At 42.1% G+C, this 22,138-nt stretch overlaps 1 protein-coding gene across 1 annotated transcript in view; it reads left to right on the forward strand.

The window, feature by feature from the left end:
- EMSY (EMSY transcriptional repressor, BRCA2 interacting) overlaps positions 1-4,630 on the forward strand; it is a 38,595-nt gene extending 33,965 nt beyond the window's left edge. Inside the window, exons 18-20 of the mRNA XM_059816135.1 lie at positions 472-1,035; positions 1,900-2,412; positions 3,966-4,630. Of these exons, the coding sequence (XP_059672118.1) occupies positions 472-1,035; positions 1,900-2,412; positions 3,966-4,160 (1,272 nt within the window). The 3' untranslated portion in view covers positions 4,161-4,630. The remainder of the gene's footprint in view (positions 1-471; positions 1,036-1,899; positions 2,413-3,965) is intronic.
- The last annotated feature ends 17,508 nt before the right edge of the window (positions 4,631-22,138 follow it).

The raw sequence follows: 22,138 nt of genomic DNA on the forward strand, positions 1-22,138 counted from the left end.
GAAATCATGGAGATGATGACTAGGCTGTCAAGGAGCAAAATAAGAATTTATTGTGCAGAGAAACTCTGGCTTTAATGAGCTACTGGTTCAACCACTTGATAATCCCTGCTGCTTCATATCCGACTGCCCTGCAGCCTTAGGGGCTTTGAACCTTAGTCTGACACACACAAGGGCTACATCATCTCCTCTGAGGATTAGTTATGCGGTTAATGTTGTTACATAGAGACGTGCCACATCTTAACATGATAAAAATAGCTATTGATTGCTTACGTATTGTGTAATCTCCATGTGAGGGTATCTTTTTATACATGAATTGGGAGTCTCTAATGGTAAAATAAGTTAAAGTAGTCCAGTTGAAACATTAAAAAATATTTTTAGATTGTGTATGCTTACAATTTTTTATTATTATTGTTGTTGTTATTATTACTTAAATTTCTCTTTACTAACGTGCTCTAACTTCTTCTTATTAAGGCCTTAAGCAGTCACACTGCATTTACCAAACACAGTGAACAACTTGGAACTGAGGAAGGAGAAGTGGAAGAGATGGACACCTTAGATCCTCAGACTGGCCTGTTTTACAGATCTGCCCTGACACAATCGCAGGCACAAAAACAGCAAAAACTGAGTCAGCCGCAGCTGGAACAGACTCAACTGCAAGTGAAAACTCTGCAGTGTTTCCAGACTAAGCAGAAGCAGACAATCCACCTGCAGGCCGATCAAATCCAGCACAAACTCCCACAAATGCCCCAGCTTTCTATAAGGCATCAAAAGCTAACCCCCCTGCAGCAAGAGCAAGCACAGACCAAACCAGATGCACAGCACCCCCCACACCACATGATGGCCAAAGAAAGGCAACTCCCTACCTTAGTGGCACAGCCACAGCAAACTGTAGTACAGGTGCTTGCAGTAAAAACCACGCAGCAGCTGCCCAAACTGCAACAGGCACCAACGGCACAAAAAATCTACGTGCAACCCCAGCCCCCCCAGAATCAAATGCAGCTACCTGCCTCTTCAGAGAAACAGCCAGCAAGCCAGGTAACGGAATATTGATAGCATGCAAAATACACGTCGCTGTTCAAGGAAAAAAAAAAAAATCACCAACCCTGTCGCTGTAGCAGTGTTTTGTCCTGGCAAGAGAGAACTCCTCATTCCGCTGGTATTAATTACCCCATCAGAAGGTTGACACTAGGAAAGAGAAGCACATGTTATAGGGGAGAAATCCATAGAGCTCACGAACGTGTTTTGTTGGACAGTTTTTATGAATTTCTGCCACCACTGGTGCATGGAATTTGTCCCTAATTATTTTCTTTTAATTTTTAGATATGACACGTTATTAATTTCCGTTCCCGTAGCACTTTTTATTTCTGTGGAAATAAAGATGAATACACTGCAGTCTCCTAAGGCTCTCCATTGTACGTCTTCCTTTGTAGTTTACATCTTCCTGAATTTATATGGCTTTCATGTACAGGAGTAATTTGATTTTCCTTGGGAGGGGAAAATGTAAAGACTGAGGAACATGAAAAAAAAAATGTATTTTAACTAACTCCAGAAAAGTACAATTTTTTAAATTTTTTTTTGGCCCTTTCAGGAATACATGTGAAAACAAGAGGGTTAACAAACATCACATGGGGATGTAAATCCCAAAGGAAAACGAGGCTGCTGTGGTATTATACTGCTACAATCCTTATCTAGCAGCCTAAAAAGCTGCTTTTCCCCAGGCTTCAATTAACTGTTACCATATCATTGCTAATTCCTTTGTTAAAACACTGAGTTTCAACTGTCTTCCTAATAGCAAGTATGTTGTTTGTGCCATACTGTCCTTGGAAATATTGATTAGGTTTTCAATAAAAAAAAAAAATAATCTAGCTGTAACATGCACAACAAAAATTTGATTTTCAGGTGCAGCATCCAATTATAACGCAAGGATCCACTGTTACAAAGATAACTTTTGAGGGGCGTCAGCCTCCTTCTGTTTCAAAGGTAGCAGGTGGCAGTTCTGTGCCCAAACTGGCATTGCCAGTTACCAGCCTATTTCCCACGCAGGCATCCGTGAAGACAGCAGTAGCAGATATTTTGAGAGTGTCTATGGTGGAAGCTCAGATTGATACAAACGTAGAACGTACGGTAGTGGATCCCCCAAGCAAGGCCATGTCCACTAGTAAACTCGCTAGCGAAGCAGAGTCGTCACCTTCTACCCAGGTGCCGAGGGTGACTGCAGTAGGGATGACGGCAACTTACATCCCCCAGCAACAGACACGTACAGAATCCAGTTCAAGTCCTCCTGCTGTTGGTCCTACTTTAACAGAGAGGAAACTCGATGCACAAGGAATGCCTACAACAAACCAGTTTACACACATTCAGAATATATCACAAAAGAAAGCTGAAGAGAGTTCATCAGAAATTGTTATCCAGGTAAGAGAAGACCAGAGCAAATAAGGCAAAGGTTGAGCAGAGCAAACTCATGTCTAATGTGATGATAGCAACTGAACGATGTTCGAGTGTTTTTGTTTTCCTTCCCCGGTTTTTGGTTCTTTTTCTACACTTATGCTTGTAATGGATTACTACTTCAAAGCGTGTAATGCTTCTTCAATTGAGCTCGAGTTTCTCTAGCGCTGTATCATTCACTGTGTCTTCAGTGTCTTCCTTTCTTTTTCCATTAAGAAAACAAACCAAGCTCATCTAGTTTTACAAAGTACTTCCATTTGAAATGCTTAAAAATGTGACCTTCACCACTTACTATGGAACTATGATCTAGAATTTTTTATAGTATCCATGTTACCTCCGAGTGTAAAATTAGCACAAAAAATGTAGTGGGGTTCTACTTATGGGGAAAGTTCAGCAAATAAGGCCTAGTTTCAGAAGAAAGTTTGTTAACCTCACCACCAGTCTTACCACTTCTGAGATAAAATGACTATTGCTCTTTAGCCTAAATGTTTTGAGTCATTGCCTAACTGATGGTTGATATTTTCATTGATTTTGCTGTCTTAAATATGATGTTTTGTGATGTAATACATGGTCAGAATGTCAACCGAGAAAGTATTTCAGTCATCCGAGGACCCACAGTGGTATAATATGAATCCGAAGACAAGTTGGCATGGTATATGTTCGCACAAATGATAGCCTGGATCGAAATGGTTTTATTGTGTATTGTATTCGTGTTGCAGTGAAAACACTTCTGTTGTGGGAAAGTAACTTGCTTTCATGCTATTTCAAATTTTTCATGCTACTTTGTAAAATCTTCATTGCAGCTAACTTCGCTTTTGTAGAAATCATCATTTTTGTACTCGTTTTTAGTCCTTATTTCCCTAAATAGACAAAGGTAGATTTCTATTTTAATTCAAATCTGTGTATTTTGAAAACCTCTATTGTTTATCACTGTGGCATGCTATGAGCTGTTTCAAAAGTAAGGTACTGCCCAGAATTTCAGTTGTATAAAGTTGTAGATTTAGTTTCTAGAACCTATGAAAGTATAAGCAGAAATAAATAGCTTAGATCTGTTGTGTTTCCTCAGCCCCTATTCTGCTACAGCTCTGAGCAGGGACGGGGCTTGTGTTGTATTGTATACAAAAAACATAACTAGTCCTTATATCTGAATGTCTTCTCTGAAAAAGATAAGAAAAAGATAAGGCTGAAGAAAGTATTATCTCTGCTTTGCGTTTGAGGAGTGATGGATGGTGGGCATTGGTGGTTTAGCTGTTGGTTATGCTGTCACAGACCTTCACTGAAGATCCAAGGCCAAGATCCGTGCCTTACGAGCAAGATTATTCAAATTTTATCTTTCACCGCCTAATCCAGTGAAAGGGTGCTTTGACGCTTTAGCTAACGTAACACGCAACGGGCCTTAGCTAGGGAAAACTGCTCTTGGAAACCGAATATCCCTTTTCCACGAGTACCTGTGTTTGCACAGATGCCTTTACGTGTGAAAACTGTGCGTGTTAAGACTTCAATTTTTTTCTTTCTTGCAGACCATCCCTCACTATTCCATCCCTTGTCACTCCAGCTCCAACGTGGTAGTGGAACCCAGCGGGCTCCTGGAGCTCAACAACTTCACCAGTCAGCGCCTCGACGATGAGGAGACAGCAATGGAACAAGATGTGGACAGTAGCACTGAGGACGGCACTGAGCCCAGCCCCTCTCGAAGTTCTGCTGAACAATCCTAAGGAATTGGGACACTGGAGTGCACTTTAAAATATCTTGGGATTTTGAGTATCCAAGATGCCCTTGTATTGTGATGTCCTAGAGCACTTTGCCTATTAGAGTTGTTCGTTGGACCCTTGAAGCATCAGTGTGTTTTAACAAGATGGTATTGCAAAAGCTGCATCTTAAAAATTGTTTCCAAAAAACAAACAAACAAAAAAAGATGTAGTTACGGAGATGTAGTAAACCTGTGACAGTGGAATGTACTCCTGTTAAAAAGCAAACCTGCAGCGAATTCTACAGCTCGTGCTATTGAAGCCCTTGCCCAGATACTGAAACAGCTTTCAGTGAAAAGGGATCATTATTTTGCTGTGTCTTTTTGTTAGCTGTTGAGCAAACCACCATCAAAAAAAGAGAATGTTTAATAAATATTTGTATTTTTAAATAGCATGTGAGAGAAAAAGTGTCTCTGACAGTGCTGGAAAAGCCCCAGGAATTTTGGAATTGGTTAGCTTTCTTGCACTTGTGCTCACTTAAGAGTTAAGATTTTTTCATAAGCCTAAAAATATAGTTTATTTTTTTAAAATTCTTGTTGGTGAATGTTTGGGAATAAGCAGAATCACTAACTGGTAGCAAAGTGGATTTGCTAGTGGATTTTTGTTTTCATGCTTTACAAGAAGTAGGGTAACGGTGTATGAGGCGTTTCTTGGTGCCATAAGCGCGTGAAATGCTTATCTTCTCTAGTTAATCTTTGATTATTTATTTAAATATAAAATTTAAAGTGAGGCCAAGTTGTTTCAAAAGTTCCTGTGAAACAGGCAGGTGTGTTAATTCTAATACAAATGGGGGGGGGGGGGGGGGGAATGTATTTTGCTATAAATCACTTTTTCAAAATTGGGGATAAGTGGTTCAGCGTCTTTCAAAGTTGAACCTCCGAATTTAGAAGTGAGCTAAGGCTTTTAAAAATCTGTATTTTACTCTTACATGCTGTTTTTAAAGTGACCATTTTGGGAGTTTAAAAGCTTAAATCGGTAAACAGCGGTAGGTTTCAGAAATTAGCCTTATGACTTGGCTTGTTGAAGCAATACATTGGGGTTTTGTGATAGTTACAAGCCACCGAGAGAGGTTTGGGTTCAGATGGGATAAGAGAACCAGTTTTAATACATTCTGCTAATGAAGACAATACTTTTTTTTTTCCAAATGTATATAAAAACACGTTTTTAACTGTTTTGTATAGATTTCATTATAAATAACTAAGCATTTTAAGACTTTGACATATCATTTAATTGTATATACATCTATCAGCCTAACTGCCCACTTTTTGGTGCTGAAGTACTACTGTAAGTAGATTTCATCCAAAGTCTAATACAGCTTTTTGCGTCAGTCTTTTTTTTAAGCTGTGATTTTACTGTTGATACTGTAGTGAAGATTAAATTCCAACTAGAGTAACTCAAAACTAAAAATACAAAACCTAAAAAACCATTTATCTTACTTGTCCTGAGTATCCACCTATGTAAGAACATGCAGTAACCCCTAGATGGTGCTGGTGGCTTTTCATCTAACCTCAGTTATTTTATAAATTAAGTCCCTCTGACTTTCATACACTTCTTTTTTTTCCTTCTGTTTTCTGTTCCATCAGCGTTAGTTCTGAAATAATGTAGTTTGTTATGGTGGAGAAGTGTCCTGATAAATTCAATGTGCAAATGCTGGAATAGTGGGGTAGGAAACAAGTTATTTTTGCGTTATCTTTATGTTGGAATAGGTATTGGTTTGATTTCTGCTGTACTTAGAGCTCAGGATGGAAGAGAAGAATATATATGAAATGAAACATACCATATTTCTTTCTTTAGTAAAAAAAAAAAAAAAAGCCAACCCTACCAGTATGCCATTCTAGGTGGTTCAGGTTTTCATAGTTATTTGGGAGCTTTTACTCTTCTTTTGGTGAAGTAACGGTGACCAACAAGAGTGACCAAGCTATGATCCAAGTCCTGAAAGTTTCACATTGCTACAGAACGACAAAAAGCCGTTTAATACAGATTTACTGCTAGTGGGATGGGACAGTCTGGTGTGCTTTGCAGATGCCAGCGTAAGGCATAGTCTGTAGCTTTCCACACGCAGCTACGAAAAGCCCAAAGCAGATGACACACAGTTCTGGCTTGTAGAGTTTTCATCGTCAGCTGGGGTCTTGCAGTATTTTGAGTGTCCCTGGCATATCGAGGACTGAAAGGCCATGAGAATGTGAAGTAGGGCAAGAATTTTTCTTAAGTGCTTTTGCCCAAGAACTTTGCCTTACACTATGGTTTCGGGTTTAGGTGAATGTATATGTTCTCTCCAGCCAAACAGGGATACTAAGAAATGGCATAAGGTGAATTCAACACTCCTAATGCATTAAGTATATTGTTGAGTTCTGGTCCAATTTATTCCGATGTTCGATGTAAGACTTTTGTTTGCATCTTCAGTGATGACTTTACAGCAAAGGTATGAACACCTAAGGTGAACTATTTGATAGTTCCTTGAAGACAGCAAATCTCTTTTAAAAATACGAAAAAAAAATACGAAAATACGAAAGCTTTTAGTGCTGCTGTGAGAGGTAATTGTTTTCAGATTGGTGAATTGAAGCATGTGGTGGGAGTATCTAGGGGCTGTGTAAGAAATTTAAAAAAAAAAAAGAGACTTTTGTAATCGATGCATTCGTTCTTGAAACTGTTCTCTTGATGCTTTCCCAAATTGAGCTGAATTTTTTTCAGATTCTCTTATTTAATTTGTCTGTTCCATCACTTCACCGTATAAATACGTTTAATAATAAGGAATCTACAAGATGAGCTAAAATTTAGGGTCAAGATGTTAACTTTTTTCCTAGTTACTTGATTTTTGAGAGCAACTGTAAGAAGACCTGCTTGGAGCGTTTGGCCTTCTCCCCCTTTTATGAACTCCAGGCAGCACTGCCTGTTCCTTGTCCTGCCCTGCAGATGTGCCAATTTTTCATACCCACCCCTGGGATACTTACTTCATCCTACTGCAGCCACGTATCCACTCCTCACAGCCTTATAAATATCACTGAGCTGCTAAAAATAAAACATCAGCGTGTAAAATAACATTTGCATATCCCTTCTCCCTAATAAGCTGCATCTCGCTGAACTGAATTTGATGTCCCTCCTTGGAACAGAAGAATGGTGAGCTGTGGTGATGATGAAAATCTTCGGTACTAGGAATTAGCAGGTAATAGGCTTGTAACTTAGGAGGAAGCGTTGAATGAACTGGAGAGCGAGTAAAACAGCATGAAAGAGTCGCTTTGAATTTGGCATTTTAACAAACGTGCTCTGGCACTGCAATAGTACATGAATTTTCAAAAAAGGATGCTAAGAAAGTAAAAGCAGAGGAAGTACTGAAACAAGGGAGGAGTTATGTGCACTTTAAAGATGCGTACAATGACGGAGGACTACACATTTTCTGGAAAGAATTAACCATCAGGGTATAAGTATTTTCAGTCTCAGTCTTCCTCCCACTGACAAAATGAGCTTTTGAAATTTCAGGGCAAAATAGCAAAACAGAAGCTACTTGCAGTTGTGAGTGTCATCTTACATGTGGAGGACCCTTTGAACAGAATGCATGACTAAATAGATGGGATTTAAAAAAAACGCAACCAAGACCTTTAAAAAAAAGAAGGAAATGTAAGACTATACGTTTTTTTTCCTCTAGTGTATAAATAATTCCTGAAGTCGAAGGGTTTCACAGATGAAAGTGGTTACGCATCCCCGTAGGTACCCTGCAAAGGCAGATGGTTTCAGCTTCACAATGTTCAATCCAGAGAAGACTCTGATCATAATTTAAGATAAGGAACTAGAAAAATCATCCTGTTTCAGGCTTTGCCTGTATTGGAAAAACAGTATGTTTAGTGCCTGTGTCTATGCTGGGCTCAGGACTTGCTCCTTTCCCTAGGTTTGATGTAAACCATGAAGAATGATTACTAACAGCCTGGGCAAAGTTTCCTCCTGTGCTCTGGGGCTTAGAGTTTTTTCCCCTACCCAAAGTCAGTCTGGAAAATCTGTGAATCTGATTTCTTCCAGGAGAAATGCAACACAGCGTACGATAAATTTAGAGCTTAATATAGCTTATCAAAGAGAAAGTTAGGGAAGAAGTACCTTAAGATGTATTTGTGCATTCTTATGCAAGAAGAAATTGGCATTAGTGGCATTCTAGTCTGGTATAGAGGCATAGAAATGGGAATTTGAAAAAAATCAATGCCAAGACTGAGGATAATTAATTAGGGTTACCAGGGTGTGTTGTGTTTTCTGTCATTTGTAGTCTTTTTGTCTCCAACAAGCACAGGGGCTGGAGGTTGAAATCCAGTGACCTCGTATCTTTATGGTGGCAATGAAGCAGACAGCTAGTTGCATTGCTACCTTAAGGTTTTAATCTATTAATAAATTAGCTCTTGCTGATACCTTGAGGCAGCTAGAGCTGTGACTGGCGAGTGGCGGCGATCGGTGATCTTGGGTTGCGGTGGTGGTGGGTTATTTTCTCTTTCACTGTACTTGGGTGAAAAGTTGCTGAAGTGTTGTAAATAGGATAGTGAGTACCTGGGAACAACTTCATCGTTTCTAGAGAGAAGGGTCTCTGAATTATTTGGGGCAGGAAAGATACTGAGAGGTTTTTAAGCATTGGGGACTGAAGAGTAACAGCATGGCCTTGAATAATTTTTGGAGTCCAGGACTGTTAGAATTGTCCAATAAATACTACTCTCAATCAGGTCCTACTCAAAACTTCCTATGATTTTGGTTTGGCCCAGTACTTGGCCGCTTTTGAAAACCAGGATTTTTTTGTGATGATGCCTTGATGTTTTTCTCAGCTTTCCATCTCTCAGTAAGTTTTTAGCAGTTTTGAAATTTTCTGGGATCCTGTTTTCCGTGGCTGCCTTTATTAAATGGATTTTGTCGTAAAGAAAAGATACTCATATCATCTACCTGGGGGCAGGTAATTAGGACCTTGGGCTCTTTCTGTTATCACTGAACCCTTCAGAGGGTGGTAGGCACGTCAGCCAGCATCTCATGGACTACGGATGGGATTTAGACTCCATAGAATGGTTTGGGTTGGAAGGGACCTTTAAAGATCATCTAATTGTGTCACTTGAATGCCCAAACTACCCAGCATGAATCCTCTGTGACGGAGCTTTTGCTAAAACTTTGAAAATTCTTAGTGTGAGAGCCTGTCTAATTTATGACTCGTTAGAGCAAAGGCTGTTCAGGAATTGCTGTCACTTACGGTAACAAATCCAGCTTTTCGCAGCCGTTAGCCAGAACTGTCCCGGAGGCTCGTAGGACTCCAGTACTTTGTGACTTCCGTCGCATCAGTCTCTACCAGAGGCCAACTAAAGACTCTGGATGTCCTTTTGCGCAGGCTTTTCTTGCTGTTAGGGATGCTGCTTTTTTTAAAATATACACGTATGGAGCGCGTAACAGGCTGGTTGTCTCCAGAGATGACTGTGAGTCTGTCTCTGCTGCCCTGTAGCCGTCACCATGGCTGTTGACTGTCTCCATAAGCATAAACCCTTTGAGCTGGATGTTTGGTCAGGCCAGACTTTTCCTGCAGACTAGTTAATCCTTAACTGCCAAGTTACTCTTTGATATTGCAGCCTTTTTTTAAAAGGAAAGCAAGCCAATGTGCAGGGTATCTTTGGCTTGGTGTCTGTTTCGGGTCTCTGTTTTCCTAATTCTCTTTGTTCCTAGGAAGCTGCTTTCCCCTTAAGTTTAGTTCAGACCTGTAATCTGCTCCGCTATCTCCCATGCTTCTTGCAAGAAGATAAAGCTGTGTATACTACGTAATTTCCATGCAGAGAATGGGAATGCTTGCATCCCTTCCTTGCAAGAGACTTCTCAGTGCTTGAGACCTGAATATAGCAAAAGGGCTGGGAATGGTTCTTCATGCACTCACGTGGCCAGTGAGGTTGGCAGGAACCTCTGGAGATCGTCTAGTCCAACCCTTTTGCTCAGAGCAGGGTCAGCTGGGGCAGGCTGCTCAGGACGATGTCCAGCTGGGTTTTTGGAAATCTCCCGTGATGGAAACTCAACAACCTGTTCCAGTGTTTGGCCAGCCGCACATTCTTGTTTTTTTTTTTTTCCCCCCCTAGTATTTAAGTGGAATTTCATGTTTTTGAGTTTATGCGTGTTATCTGTTGTCCTTCCCTTGGTTACCACTGAGAAAAGTCTGGCTCCATCTTCTTTACACCCCCATCAGGTATTTATCCCCACGGAGAAGATCCCCCTTCAGCCTTATGCCCAGAAACTTGAATGGTTGCAAAACCAGTGATACAAAATACTTTGAGAAATCACTTCTGCTTTAAGTTTTCAATAACCTGGCCCACGGCATGACGCTTGTCTTGGGATATTTGGCTTCTGACTTGAGTCCCCGCTGGTGGGAGGATTTCAACTGCAAGCAATGCAAAATCTGCTGCTTTCAGGGCTCTGGGAAATAAATGCAGTTATAACCATTGTCAAGGCAGCTTGGAGGGATGATAGCCATGGGCTTTGGGGAGCGTGAAAATAATACCAGGAAATAGTTTGAAATTATACCCAGGGAGGCTGGAATAAGATTTTCCTGTTGTGTATCACATGGAGAAGATCTGCCTTCTCCAAAGTCAGGATCAGGCACTTTCTACAGGGTGTCTACGTGTCCCAAAGGCTGGAAAACAGCACTTTGTTGAAGGTTATGAATTTATACAGAAATTAATTTCTCCCAGAGATACAAGAACTCATTACCTTATGAGGTTTTAACTATTTTATTCTTTGTTTCTTTTTTTTTGTTTGTTTGTTTCCTGTCAAGATTTTTTTCCCCCCCTTTGTTTGAACTAAATGTCACAGTGAGATGTCATAGCGAGCCTGGGCTATTTATAGTGGAAAGCAGCAATATCTTGACTTTCAAAGCCTCTAGCAACTTTTCTGGTCAGGAAATGGCAAAGGTTTGTTTTGAAATAAGCAGTAAAAGCAGAGCCTGTAGTATAAACAGCTACTTTGGGGTACTCGGATGGAGGGGGAGTGCCTTTTTGGACACTGGGACTGCATAAAGCATTACTGATCCTGAGCCAAAAGTGAGATTTTTTTTTTTTTTTTTCTGTTGTGATTGCCTTTCTCCTTGTCCTGACAGGTGGTTGAAGAAGATGCTTTTCCCTCTGTAGTTACACCTACGGGACCTTTTCTCCTTTCACCAATTTTCAGCCCTTCTCCTCTTAGCATCTGCTGAGAAGAGTGGTCACAGGAAAGAAAAAAAGCAAATTATTTCCATCTATCATCGCAGTGAAGAGCGGACGTGTCTTACAGCTGCAGCTGGGAACATGGCCGGTTCACGTTCACTTGACTGTGTTGCTTTTAGATCAAAATGTAGAAGTTATTCAGTGGTTTCTTGAATAATAAGAAGTTATTTCAATCGTCCACCATGGTAGAAAGAGCTGTCCTACATTGCCATCTCTCTTCTGATGCTTAGCAAATTCTGTAGTCTCCTGCAAGTAGTCTGCCCTTGGGAATTAAAGGGCATCCTTAAGGAGCATCCCAGCCTAGCAAGGACTGGGCGTGAAGGGTCTTTGGAGCGTGCAAGGTGCAGGATCCCACTGTGGTTGAAGTGAAAATCCAATGTAAAGAGTCAAGAAAAAGAAGTGCTGCTTCAATAGCTCTTAAAAAAATATTTGTTCTCTGCCTACATCTACAAAGCACGTGGGGGACATCCCCTTCTCATACTATCCAGCTATTTTTCTTAATATGAGGATGTAGTAACGAGATTAGAATCACCTTTAAAGCAGACTGTCTAGCTAGAAATTTATCTGTGTTTTGTTTTTTTTTTTTTTTTTTCCCCAAAGCAAATTCGGTTATTTAACTAGAAAACAGAGCCTACTCTTCATTTAGAGGCACTACGGTGCTGCTCTTTGTAATAAGTTAAAATAGGAACACGTGAAGTCATTAGGGGGGAAAAAAAAAAAAAAGAAAAGAATTGACCTAAGTTGTGGCTAAAATCCTTTTGGGAATGAAAAGGTTTCTGTTCAATTGTTTTTTCGTATGTGCTGTGTTTTCTGTTTTTTCCTTGGTTTGTTTTGGACGTGAAGTAGAAATGCTATATTGATTTGAGAAGAGGTTAAAAACAGCATGAGAACAAACCACAAGAAGTAGGAAGTAGCACAAGTTTAGTGAGAACAAAGTTTTGTAGCTGCAGTGTTCCCAGAAATAGGGATATTTGTTTTCCTCTCCGGACTTTTGCTCATACGTTCTCCCTGTGGCCACGTTTGGCCTGCGGTGACGCAAGGCACTAACAAAGCACTGTGGCGATCTCCCACTTTCTAGTATTTCTTAGGATTGAAAAAGTGTCCAAGAAGGATTTGGATGCTCAGAAATGTTTTGGGTTTTTTTTTTCAACTGCATCAATCTACGGCTGGATGCAATAGCTGTTAGTGAGCCCTGTGCAGCCTCCTCTTTTTGCATGAAAATATGTAATATAGATCCATGGGTGACCGTGGCATTTTTATAGCTTTTGTTCAACCCTACCACGTGAATGTGCAACACGCAAGCCCAGAAGGTCCAATTTGAGAACTGGAGGGCTGCCTTCCCTGTAAAGCAGTGATTTTGGTCAGGATGGAGCCTGGCTAGCTTTGCCTTGAGGACACGCAAACTCATTTGGTCACTGACACTGCTTCGGTGCATCCCTCTGAATTCGTCCTGAGGGATGGACGAGTTCTCCTGGGATAGATGGGATAGAGGAGACCAGAATAACAATGAAGACCTGTCAAAGCGCCTTAAGACAAAGAACCCAGGAAGATGCTGCAAACCAGAGCTGGCTGAGTACAGAGGTCACAGGATAGGGTTTTATTACAAATAAATGTTGTCAGGAGGCTTTATTACAAATAATTGTTATGATAGGAGAGCATGGACTCAGTGAGTGATTGCCTGGTCTGATCAGCCACTGTGAATGTACTGTGGGGCTCGGAGTTACCGTTGGATTAGGGTTAGCACAGGTGCTTTGTGGAAGATTATCGTGGCCACGTTTGGAAGTAAAATAGGAACCTCAAGCTGAAAGAGACTGGGAATGGGGGTTGCAGACTTTGAAGTTGAGGGTAAATGTAACCTGGATCGTTTTCAATTTTCTCAGTCAAGGTGCAGGAAGACACAAGGACAGCTCTGCCCCTGGAGCTTTAGTCCCCTTGCGAGAGTTGAGCAGAAGTAGTGGTCTGGGAAATGGCTTGCCTTGGATGTTTGTGGTGTCTACATATGGTGAGTGGGACGTGGGTGATGATGGTGTGCAGATGCCGGCAGGACAACTGGAGGGGAATCACCAAAATCCCCTACTGAGAGCTGCAGCTCCTGTTACAGTGAGACACGGTTAGCCCTGGTTTGTACCCAGATGGTTGATCTGGTGGTGGCACGCTTGTTTGCAAATTTTGCAAAGGCTCTCAAAGTAACACAAAGTCATCAAGTTCCTGACTGAGGTGAACTAAGCACCCCATTACCTCATTCCTCTTCACCTTCCACCCCTAGAAAATAAATTTTAAATTCCCCAACTTAGTTCTTAAAGCCACTGAGAATCACTTTTCCTGTCCGACAAATTCCTGATGAGAGTGAGGTTTGTTTTCATCACAAATCACACCCTTGTTCTTGGTTCTGGCAGAAAGGATGTCCGTTGTGTGGCTGCCAAAGGACTTCATGGTTTTCCTTTCCCTTCTTCTCTGTCCTTTTCCTGGACTTTGGGGTCATGCTACAGTAATCTCTACAGCATAGAGATTAGCAGGATGGCTGTAACATAATGAATGGAGGTTTTCAGGTCAAATCTAAGTGAAGTTCCTCTTGGAAATCACCAAGAAATTCCTTAGGTGGTTAGGATGGCTGTGGAAAGCATGGGGCTGCTTCCTCAAAATTGGGGATAAGAAGATCTGAATTCCCATGCCTTGGAGATCACCACACAGAAGAGAGGCCCGCTGTGGGATGGGAGATTTGGGAGGAGTGTGCGTGGCACACTGACTGCATGGCAGAAAGCAAGATGTTGAGTTGCATGTGTGCGTTGCCCTTGGAGAGACACAAGACGCATGAGCTACCCCACAGGTAGAGGAAGCCCATGGTGCCATTGAGAAGCAGGAAGGAAGGAAGAGGACCTCTTCTGTAGCCTAGGACTGATGATCTCGGCAGGTGATTTGACACGAGCTTGCAAACTTCAGGTTGTCAATCATGCCATCAAGAGGTATGGTGATACCAACCGTGCAATCACTGCCACTGTCACATGGGATGTGCGAAGAGTTGGGGATGTGATGAAATTTTACAGTACAATAGCGAGGATGGAAATGATACTAACCCCCAAGGACCTGTGGAGTCTCCTGCGCGCAATCTAACGCGCCTTCATCCTTCGCCTTGTTTTTTGTCTGCGTGCTCTTTGGTGATACTATACTGGTCTCTGCAAATGAGCAAGCCTGCACTGCAAAAACATTCACCCTTCCTGGATGCCTCATTTGCTACAATGTCCTATGGCAGTGTCCCTTAAAGTAATGACAGCTCCTTCATTGGTTTTTGAGAGGCTCATTCGTGAGCCCTGGAGGATACCAGGCAGTGGGAACGCCAGGATGCACCTGGATGGCCTGGGTTCTGTGCCTGTGGAAAGTGGTGATTGTTTCTCCTACAGACTTAAGATTTATTTGTTCTGTTTCTAAATTTTTGTTCTGTTGATTTATCAAAATTCAAATGTCTGTGAATTGAGCCCTCTGTTTATTATATTCCACCCATCCTGTTCATCATACTCTTCGTTGTAGAGTGTGCATCCCTCGTTGCCACCAAACCACTACGAGAAGCCCAGTGAAACGGGGCAGTCTTCCTCCTGCAATTCATGCTGTCTGGTGTGACTTGTCCAGCGGACTTGTCTTCTGCTTCCCTTGGCCAGACGTGTTGCCTATTGCGGTGTAGTAAGTAGTACCTTATGTTAACATAACACTCACTATTGCTGCTGTTGGAGTCTTGCCAAAAATATCCTTAGGTTTATTTGTCAGATTTTAATACCAAAACATAAATAATCCAACCCAAGAGAGCTTAGCGTAGCTACCTTCTGGTTGGTTTGGCAGGGACCCAGCCTAGCTGTGTGTTGACACAACACACTCCATGCTGAGCATGGTGTCTTGACTACAGTCTTGTTCCTCTGAATTTGTGGCACTGATGTTCCCACTTTGCTGTCATGGTGTGTTCGAATTCGTCCTGTTCTTCCACAAACCACCCGTTTTTGAAAAGTTTCCTCTTAATGCTAGTGCCTTGTGCTGATCTATCTTCTCCTGACCAGAAAGGAGTCACCACGGAGGATGCTTGGGAAAGAAACTGTGCGACTCACTCCTGCTTCCTCTCCCCTACAGTCTAATATAATAATTTCCATGGGTTTCTGTGCCACAGCTTCAACTTCTGTTTGCTTTTAGGTTCAGCTATTGAGAATTTATTGTTTCATAAAAAAAAAAAAATTGTTTTGTCAAAATAATAGAACTTGCTTATAATGGAAGTGGAGAAAGATTGCTGTTTGGGAAAGACTGACTCGTTTAATTGGGTGCTTCATTTCTGAAACATGAGCCCATAATGTTGTATGTTTGGGGTTTTTTTCTTTTATGGATGCTGAAGGACTGAGCTGGCAGAAAACATATGTGAGTTTTGAATTAAACATATGATTCCCGCCCTGAAAACATATACTTATTGACGTAAAAGACAAATCTAAGGGTCAGGTGTCTTTATCAGATACCACCTGCGTGAAGCTCTCTAGGAATTAAGCCAGGCTTCTGCAGCCATGCTGCAAGCTCGCTCTTGTTTTGCAGGAGCATAAACAATCCCATGCAGATGTTTCGCAGCAAACCCAAGCCGGAACAGCACAAAGTGCATCCCGCTGCAAACACAGTTTCCTGTGAAGAACAATAATACTTAATCACTTTTTTATGTTGCAGTTTGAGCTTGGTGACAGGCTGGTCTCCTTCATGATCACTTGACAAAGGAAATAGCTCAAAAAAATCAAATTACTAACAGAAAACCCCAAAATTCTTTAATGTGGTCACACCATGTACCACGACATTATAAATATGAATTCTTCACTTCTTTCCCAGACTCAACTGGAAGAGAGAAATGATGCTTTTTGTGAATCTGCATTTAGTATCTTATTCTGCCATTCATGCCTTGATGTTTGAAGTGATGGCCAAGAGTGAACAAAAAAAGGTTCTGGTGGAAGTCCAGTTTCGTTCTTTGTATGGTTTTTTGCAACTCTTATAGGGTGACATTTTATAAGTCATACGCGTAGGAATCAAAAACCTATTATTATTCTTTTCAGAAGTGTCTTAAATAGACTGTTCTCCGAAGTCCATGGTTGAAGAAACTGCAATGGGATTAAGTTCACTGGTAAAAATATATGTGGAAAATCCTCAGTTATTTGTCCTTATGAGAGGGAGGAAGGATGGTAGTTTCCTGTAATGGAATAAAGTACTTATGTTAACCACTGAAGGCGGCGTATATAAGAGAAATGAGGATTGGAGGGAATGCAAGCAGTGAAATCATATTAATTTCTGCCTGTAAATAGCAAGTTAACTTTGCTTAGGATAGCAGCTCTCCTGATGAACGTCACGAGGTTTTTTGAGAAATGGAACTGAGCAAAGATAATATTTCCTGACATTGAATCCAATGCACTTTCTGTTATATTCTAATGGTCTCTAAGGAGAGGCAGTGGAAACCCTAAATGAAGACTCCTGGGCAGGACAAAACTATGGGATGTCCTGTAGGGAACCAAACACAAACTTGCCGTGAGTCATGGGGATGACATGATTAGTGTCCTGGTGTTTATTAAATTTCCAGGGTTGCCATCCAGCTTACATTTCAGAGGGTAATGTAAAACGCTGGTGGAAGAGAAAACTAAAAGCTCCTATTTATGGAGAAGTGGGGATGAGCACCTGGAGCGGAGGAAGATGAATTCTGACACTTGCATAGATAATGCATCTCCCACACTCTGCTTTTTCAGGTGGACTTTCATTAATAGACCTTCTAAGCACGAAAGCCTTTTGCTGAAGCAAGGAAGACCATACTGGATCCAAGTGACTAGGAGATCATCCAGCAATGGTTGATTTTATATTGGTACTCAGCAGCTGGTCTAAAAACCACAATGGAGTGCTTCTGTGTTGGGGAAAATGCATTACCCTCACCAAGCTGTTCAGGTGGTGGGAAGCACAGCTGGGAAACCTGTGGCTTCCAGGTCAGGAAGGATGCAGAAGTCCTTTTCCTGCAGCCTATGGAAAAAATCCATGGCTGACCTTAGTGGACCAGTGTCTTGCCTCTCATCAGGACCCATCACAGAATCACTAAGGTTGGAAAAGACCTGTAAGAGCATCAAGTCCAACCATCAACCCAAAACCACCATGTCCACTAAACCATGTCCCGCAGTGCCACGTCCACACGTTCCTTGAAAACCTCCAGGGATGGTGACTCCACCACCTCCCTGGGCAGCCTGTTCCCGTGTTTCACCACTCTCTCAGGAAAGAAATTTTTCCTAATATCCAGTCTAAACCTCCCCTGGCGCAACCTGAGGCCATTTCCTCTTGTCCTGTCACTTGTCACTTGGGAGAAGAGACCAACACCCACCTCACCACAACCCCCTTTCAGGCAGTTGCAGAGAGTGATGAGGTCTCCCCTCAGCCTCCTCTTCTCCAGACTGAACAACCCCAGCTCCCTCAGCCGCTCCTCATCAGACTTGTGCTCCAGACCCCTCACTAGCTTCGTCGCCCTTCTCTGGACACAGTCCAGCACCTCAATCCCGCTCCTCTCTCTCATGAGCTGACCCAATGGTGCTATGCACTGAGCTTTACCCCAGCATGTGGACATACATAATAATGTATTTTTTTTCCGGTGGAAAACTTTTATGATAACAAGGTAATTTTTTTTTTTTTGTGTGTGTGTGTGTGTGTGCAATTTCTCTCTCTGCTCTATTAGTGTTTTTCTTACCCTCGGGCTTTTCTTCTCAAATAAATACCAGCAGGTTGCTGACCAGCTTACCTCCTTCGGGGAAAGCATGCCTTTGTGGTGAAGACGCTGAACTAGGGCTCACATCATCTGGGTTAGACGGTCTCTATGACCCCAGGCAAATAAATCACTTGCTCTGCTCTTCGCCTTGGCTCCCCGAACATTTGGCCATCTCCCTACTCCGCAGGGTAGCGTAAGGATAAAATCCATTTGTGATTCTGAGTTGCTTGGATACTGTGTGGACTTAGGGCTAAATAAAAAACAAATAAACAGAAAAATGCATCTTCTGGAGTCTTCCCTCTGGTCTCCAGACCTCCTCATGTAATTAACCAACCCCTGTGTCTTTCCTCGGGCCAGTTTGCCATCCCGAGCTGCTGCTCTTGCTGCTCATCTGGTGTCCTCGCTCAGCAGCTCCCCGCAGGGCCCGGCAACTTCTCTCCCTAATTGGCAGCTTTTAATTGGCAAATCATTGCCCTCTTCCAGCACGATTCCTCCCTACCCTGCAAGGTCTCTGGGTGATGCCTGAACAATAAAACATGACTGACATCCTCTTCCAGGGCTTTCCCCACACTGTCTGCTCCTTGGAGGGAGCCTATGCTGTTGATAATGAGCAGTGCTCATTTTTAGCCTTATCTTGCTATTAGGTTATAGTTTATATATATATATATATAAAAAATCTTTATTACCTAATTCCAGGCCCAGATTATGAGTTAGACTGAAGAATCCTTAAAAGTCATAGCTAGAGCTATACAAATATCACCACGCAGTGATGTCTGAGGGTTGGCCAGGGTCTTTGTGGTTCTGACAGGAGATAAAGTATTTTTCCAGGGCTTGATTAAGAGCATTTGGCTGGGTTCAAAGAGGGTGTACATCGATCAGCCCATGCTGATGGCCATAGAGCTGCACTGGTTCAAACCTGGTCATGAGCCTCAATTCCAATTAATTATATGCTGAGATTTATTTTTCAAATGAGAAGAAAATTACTTGTTTCACCTTAAGTTTTATTGTGCATGTGCATTCTCTATGGAATAATACGGACTTTTCAATGCTATTAACCAGGAGCCAGGTTTGCAGCACTTCTAGAGACATAAATCTCTTAGGAAGAGGCTCTTAGCCATATGGTTTAGTTTTAGGTAGTCCTGCAAGGAGCAGGGAGTTGGACTCGATCCTTATGGGTCCCTTCCAACTCAAGATATTCTATGATAAATACATATATTTTTATATATATAGAGAGAGAGTGTTATACATCAGCTAGCAATTGCTTAAATGTACTGCTTTCTGAAAGCACATGACAGCAACTCCTTGCTTTTCCCCTGGAACCATGGTGGTTTGCACGGCTCAGCAGCCAACGACGCTAAGATTCTCTTGGGAGCATTCGCAGCAATTGGGCTTTATTAGCTGCTGATAACATTCATTTTCCTTCCTCCTGGCCCCAGCATCAAGGCTATGCTTGCAAAGGCAGCAGGTCAGCCAGAATCATTCTTCGCTTTGGTGGAATATAGGGATGTTAGGAACAGACGCACGTTGTAACTTAAATTTACAGGGAAAAGCAATCTAGGTGCTGACTTTGTGTGCAAGATACACCAGCTGCTGCCGTGTGTTCTGCTAAACCATTTGCTGAGGGTGGCTGGGCAGATGTCGAGTTATGTTTGCAGTGATGTAGTTTTTAGAGCTGGAGCATGCTTCAATGAGAGTCTAATATTATAAGCTGCCTTCCCATCTATTCCCAGATGATCTTCCCACTACATAGAAGGTCAGGAGGTACCACTTCAGTGACTATAACAGAACTGAAGGTCATCTTGGATTCTTCTTAATTTTCAAAAGCCACTTTTATATTTTCTATCTCATTCCCTACTGTCCTGACTTATGGCAGTGCACATGCTCCTGGTAGTCTGGCTTCATGGGCTACAACTCTCCCAGTAAGCCAAACAGGGTCAGAGCATGGTCCTGAGCATGGTCCTGTGGTTGTCAAGACCTTAACTGTTAGCACAGCAATTACTGTTAGTGTAAAGCAATGTGAGGTGCTTATTCACAAATCTGAGCACATGCTTTAGAATAAATTCCTCCTGCATGGAAGCAATGAAGCAAACCCCAGCTGTTTGCTCAAATGTAGCTGCAAATAATAATTTCTTTATAGTACACAGCAAAATCTCACTTCAAAATCACTCTCTTTGTGTCACTGGGTTCTTTGTTTTAGGCTTTAAATGGTTAACTTCACATCTTAGCTGGTCCTCCTCACCCTTTTGGGGCTCCTCATAAATACACTGCAGCAAATTCCATTTATTAGATAACATATGTAGAGTAGCATACATGTGAACAATATTTTATAGATTACAGATAAGACATACTCCCTGTCTAGGAGACTTTGAAATCTACTTTAGTCAAGCTAAACACATGGCAGAACATGAGAAAATATTTCATCACAAGGATTATCTGGGGTTACCCGTGATTAGAAAAGAGGAGTGCTGCTTGCAGAGCTGAATTTTAAGCAGCGCTTTGAAGAAAAGAGGGTGTTTGACAGATGAACACAGGGAAGGGGCAAAGGCGCAAGGCCAAGAATGCAAAGAGACAAAAAAAGAAATCAGATGAGAAGATAGAGATAAGCCAGTGCACTGTGAAATAATGGTCTAGATCTTGGTCCTGGCAGGAAAAACTGGAGTTATGAAGGTTGGGGGGCAGTGCAGGTAGAAGAGGAAAGGTCTTAGGGCAGCTGTGTTTATAACTTCACGTGTGTGATTGCATACTCTGTGAGGTCTTGGTCTACGAGAGGGAAGTGTGGACTTGGGAACGAAAGAAAAGAGCAAGTGATGTGCTGCAGCAAAGATGGGAAAGGAGGAAAAATAGTCAAAGGTCTGGGAGTCAACAGAAGGTGGAGAGGTGGGATCTGGAAGGAAAATGTGTTCATTTCTGGAAAAGTGTGTTTGAAATGCAGGTCCTGGTGGGGGAGGTCCCCATGGGTAGTGTCAGGATAGAGGGGGAAGAGAGGTCAGAGCCCAGTGCTGAGGTTCAGCATCATGGCTGTATGACAGGAGAAGCACAGACGAAATATGTCAGGAGAGAAGGTGGATAGAAGAAAACACAGAGGACAAAAGTCAGGATCCAGCCCAACACCAATACACAGAATAAGACTAGAGATAGAGGAGTCCTTGAAGAAAGGTCTGTAGGAAAATGTTCAGGGACACCTACTCCATCTCTGTTCTGTCGCAGACATTGTTCCCTCCGTCTTCTTACACCCAATATGGAAAGACCAACTGCTTCTGCCTGGATGTAGCTAGCTATCATTGCTTATCTATTAGACTTCCAAAACCACAAGTCTGTGCTTTTCCATTCTGCGCCTTATCCTTGATAGAATTCCCCTATAGACACCTGCAGACAGATCTACATCATCAATGCATGCAGAAACCTTGATGACTTTTGTTGGGCACGACTGTTGCTGGTTGCTCTCAGTGCTTCCTTGTGCTCCTCTGTCTGCGTTCATCTGTCTGCCCCTTGCTTTATACTTCGACTGTGAGTCAAGCAGACCCTTCAGCAGATCTTCAGGGTGCTGCAGTAATACAGGAAAGTCATGTCCTGGTTTAGACTTTCCTCCCTGATAGCTGATGCAGGGTGGGTTGTTGCCCTTCTCCTGGCAGGACTGGTGGAGCTCTCTCCCTTGGGTATAGTTATGTGTGTCAAAAAGCACGCTCCATCTTTACGTTGCTGTAATTTACTCAAGAACCTGAGAAAAAATTAGCATTGAGGTATGGATTCAGGAATTGGTTTGGGGGACCTACCTGGACACAGGATCTGGGAAAGCCCCTGGTTTAGCAATACAAATGCAGACACAATGAGCTGTCTCCAGCAGCACAAAAGTAACAGAGGAGAGCTATCAGCAATTGACGGGGGAGTAGGTGGGTGGATTAAAGACAAAAATAAAGAAACCCATGAAAAAAAGTTAGGAAGACAGGTTTTTTTCTGTCTGTGCTTGGTGCAACAATTCCCAGAAAAAGAATGAGGGTAGAAAAATAACACCCTTC

Source organism: Gavia stellata, chromosome 1 (assembly GCF_030936135.1).
Source record: "Gavia stellata isolate bGavSte3 chromosome 1, bGavSte3.hap2, whole genome shotgun sequence".
Classification (NCBI taxonomy): domain Eukaryota; kingdom Metazoa; phylum Chordata; class Aves; order Gaviiformes; family Gaviidae; genus Gavia; species Gavia stellata.